Genomic DNA, 3,427 nt, shown 5'->3' with positions numbered 1-3,427 from the left:
GTAGCCCCAATCCACAAACTTGATGTTGATATATATTTCGTCTTTTGTGTTCGAAATACGTGGGAATGCAAAAATGTAATCGCTCAGAAACAAAAATCTAACATAACATGTATCATCTGTGAAAACTAAAAATAAAAGAAAACAATAGCTATTAGAATTTGAATACACAAGAACAATAAATGAAGATTGATTGTTTATTCCACACATATGATATTCAGTAGAGGATCAATAAGATCTTTTCCTGTTATTAAAGAAAAAAATGTTCTAAAATACATTGTAGGGTTTTTCCTAACTTCACTTGTGGACCAAACCTACCCCATGTATATATAAAGATGTAACCTAACTCTCTAAAATCGGATTTTCTTTTGCACGCACATTACAAGCCCACCAACAAACATCAAGAGCAATATCTTCAAAAATCACAAAAGGAGTAACTAAGGGATCATGAAGATCTCATACAACAAAAGGAAGAAAAAGAAAAAGGAGTCACCTGAAAGAATAAAAAGGTAAGATGTCTTCAAAGTGTCATATGTAAGAATCAGATATGTTGTTTTCTTTTTTTTCTTTTTGGTTGGTTAAAGAATGCCCCCAACACTTGCAACTATACCATTCTGTAAAGTCCTCTTATTACAACATAAAAGAGGAAGGCAGAAAGATAATGTATATTCCATGGACCATATCACCATAAGGATATGGGGCCATTGCTTTACCATCCTGTAATGATTATAAACATCCTCATATGATATTACAATCCTAAAAATGATGGGGCCATTTCTTAAATATAGTCTTCTTATATGTATTTACTTATAATTAATTTGATGAGGCCACAGAGGAAGTTAGTTTGTGTATATAGGAGTTTATAACCGGTGGGTGAATGGTCAGTGTTTTAACGACGGTGAAGTGTCATGGTTTAATGGTTGCCTTGTCGGTTTGGTAAAAGACACATCAACTTCGCAGTTTGTACCAGTATTGTTTGTTTCCTTGAAGCCCCCTTCTTCATCTCTTGTTTATTCTGAACCGGCCCCGGTTTTGGGTTCAGAATCAATACCAAATAGCTTGGCTGGAGTTCTGGGCTTCCGTTGCCTAGCCCAATTGTAATACTAAATTGCTTAGCCGGTTACTGGGCTTCCTTCTGGTCAAGGACCTCTCCAACATTGCCTCAAACAGCTTTTGGGATACGGTCGATATCTTGAGGCTTTATGGCCCATCAGGGACACGAAATCACAACTTGTTTCATTGAATGAACACCTAAGCAGAGCTCTGTGCTGATCTGGAGCTGAACCAGGTCACTGATGTGATGTTGAGACTTTTTTTGGTAAACTTTCTTTTAATGGTGCAGAGGCAATGTCGCTTCAGTAAGGTAATCAACATTGTGTTCTTAATGGTTCTTATTTTGTTTGAAGGTTGCTGAAAGGGCTGAAGAAACACAGTCAAGCGCTAGGTATAAATACCCAACATTGACCAAAACTCAAGAAAACTTCAGGTTGAAAGTGACGGAAATTACTCTTGTTGCTGACACTAGCTAGTAAATGGATGACATTAATAATAAATTAACAAGTGAATTCCTTCATTTCAGGTTAGCACCATACGAATCGTGTGAATTAAGTCACACCTCTGATGTTTTACATTTTTGTCGGCCTTCTTGTCGCAGCAAATAAGTCTCAACCTTCAACTCTTCTCTCCTCTCCTCTCCTCTCCATACAAAGTGTAAACTTTATTTTCTGCAAACTGACCTTGTCAAACAACTTTCGTATTAGGTAACCAAAAACAATAAACCCTATATATATACGGCATATATCAATTCAGTATCAAAATCACTAAGAGTCTCTCTCGTACATAAACATCAATCCCAACAAATCATCTTTTATTAAAGCCCACTGAGAAAAATAATACAAAACAATGTACTCTTCATCGTCGACTGTACCAAAACGCGTCACTTTGATACATGTCTTGGCCATACAACTTCTCCTTATAAACAGCGAATTGTCCTTAAACACAACCAATGCGTATCTCAACCACAAATGCTTGGTTAGTCAAGGAAAATACAAGCCGGGAAGTAAGTACGAGCAACGTTTAAAATTTATCATCAAAAGGTTCTATTCGGTCAGTAACAAAGGTTACGAAGGGTTCGGCGATTCTACTTTATCCGCTATCATCCAGTGCCGCGGCGACTCCTACGGGCCCAAGTGCCACGACTGCTTTGCCACCGCCTTCGCTGCTGTAATGTCACATCAATATTTTTAATTAGCTATCATTTTCTTATAAAAAAAATTGTATAAATCTGGGCACAGCTAATTTTGTTAACATTTAGCATACGATAAAAACTACTTATTTTATGTTAATTAGTCCCGTGGAATCTCGTAATTGATTGTGGCGTAGATATTTAAAATGTATATTACAGCTTCGTAGGAGATGTCCGTGGTACAAGGGGAGGATAATATGGTATGACCAATGTCTTCTCTCGATTGATGCCAAATATTCTATTGGGCAGATCGATTACAACAATAATTTTTGTATGTCCAACGCTAAGAAGTTGGGAGGAGATAAATTCGCGTTTATAATAACTTGGAATACTTTCATGGACAATCTAACGACTTTAGCTGTTGATAATAACACTAACAAGTTAACACCATTCTACTCTGCGGGGAAGACGTGGTTTAAGGGTCATATGTTGTATGGAATGGTGCAGTGTACGATAGACTTAAACCCAAAAGCTTGTTGGGAGTGTATGGTATTTAATAGCATACATTTTCAACATTGCTTGAATGATAAACGAGGAGCGAGATTTATGAGTAGGAGCTGTACTTTTAGGTTTGAGTTTTACCCTTTTCTTGCCAAGCATGTCCAAAATATTTAAAGAGCTAAATAAATATTTAACTTTTTGTTTGAATTTTTTTCAGTCAAAAGTTTATGTAACATCAAGTGCTACTCTTTTTTTTTTAATGAATGTTTAAAGAATAAAACAACAAAATAATGAGTGAATAAGAGAATGCTCGTCTATTTTGTTGCTTTATTCTTATTATTTATTTTATCAAATGTCTTTTAAATTCTTTTCTCATAGTTTTTCATTTTTATTTAGATTGAGATATATGTTACAAATGATCCGGAACCAGAGCCAACAAGGCATTTAATACATCCATACAAGAACAACCGTATCACAATTGAACTGTGACAAGAAAACAATATAACGGGGAATAACTTAAGCGTGTCTATAATTTAAAATGTTTTAGAGAAGATTTGACGTGTTTTGCAATTATAAAAATAATTTGACCTTTATTGAAAATTGAATGAGCAATAATATTTTACTGCATTATTTATGATAGGAATTTATTTTAAATTTATATTATAAATAATGTCATCTTTTAACTGTAAACAAAACATCTTTTTCTTATAGATTATTTGAGAATTGATTTGCTTATTTATCATC

The 3,427-nt window shown here is 34.7% G+C and overlaps 1 protein-coding gene across 1 annotated transcript; it reads left to right on the top strand.

Annotated features, from left to right (window-relative positions):
- The first annotated feature begins 1,778 nt into the window (after positions 1–1,778).
- LOC106400423 (putative cysteine-rich repeat secretory protein 17) lies at positions 1,779–3,049 on the top strand. The gene is made up of 2 exons (XM_013840785.3): positions 1,779–2,220; positions 2,402–3,049. Exons 1-2 carry the CDS (start codon positions 1,900–1,902, stop codon positions 2,855–2,857), a joined length of 777 nt encoding a protein of 258 aa, XP_013696239.2. The 5' UTR covers positions 1,779–1,899; the 3' UTR covers positions 2,858–3,049.
- Positions 3,050–3,427: the final 378 nt, after the last annotated feature.

Source organism: Brassica napus, chromosome C5 (genome assembly GCF_020379485.1).
Source record: "Brassica napus cultivar Da-Ae chromosome C5, Da-Ae, whole genome shotgun sequence".
NCBI lineage: Eukaryota > Viridiplantae > Streptophyta > Magnoliopsida > Brassicales > Brassicaceae > Brassica > Brassica napus.
The sequence above is the reverse complement of the archived record's forward strand: the minus strand, read 5'-3'. Positions and strand labels throughout refer to the sequence as shown.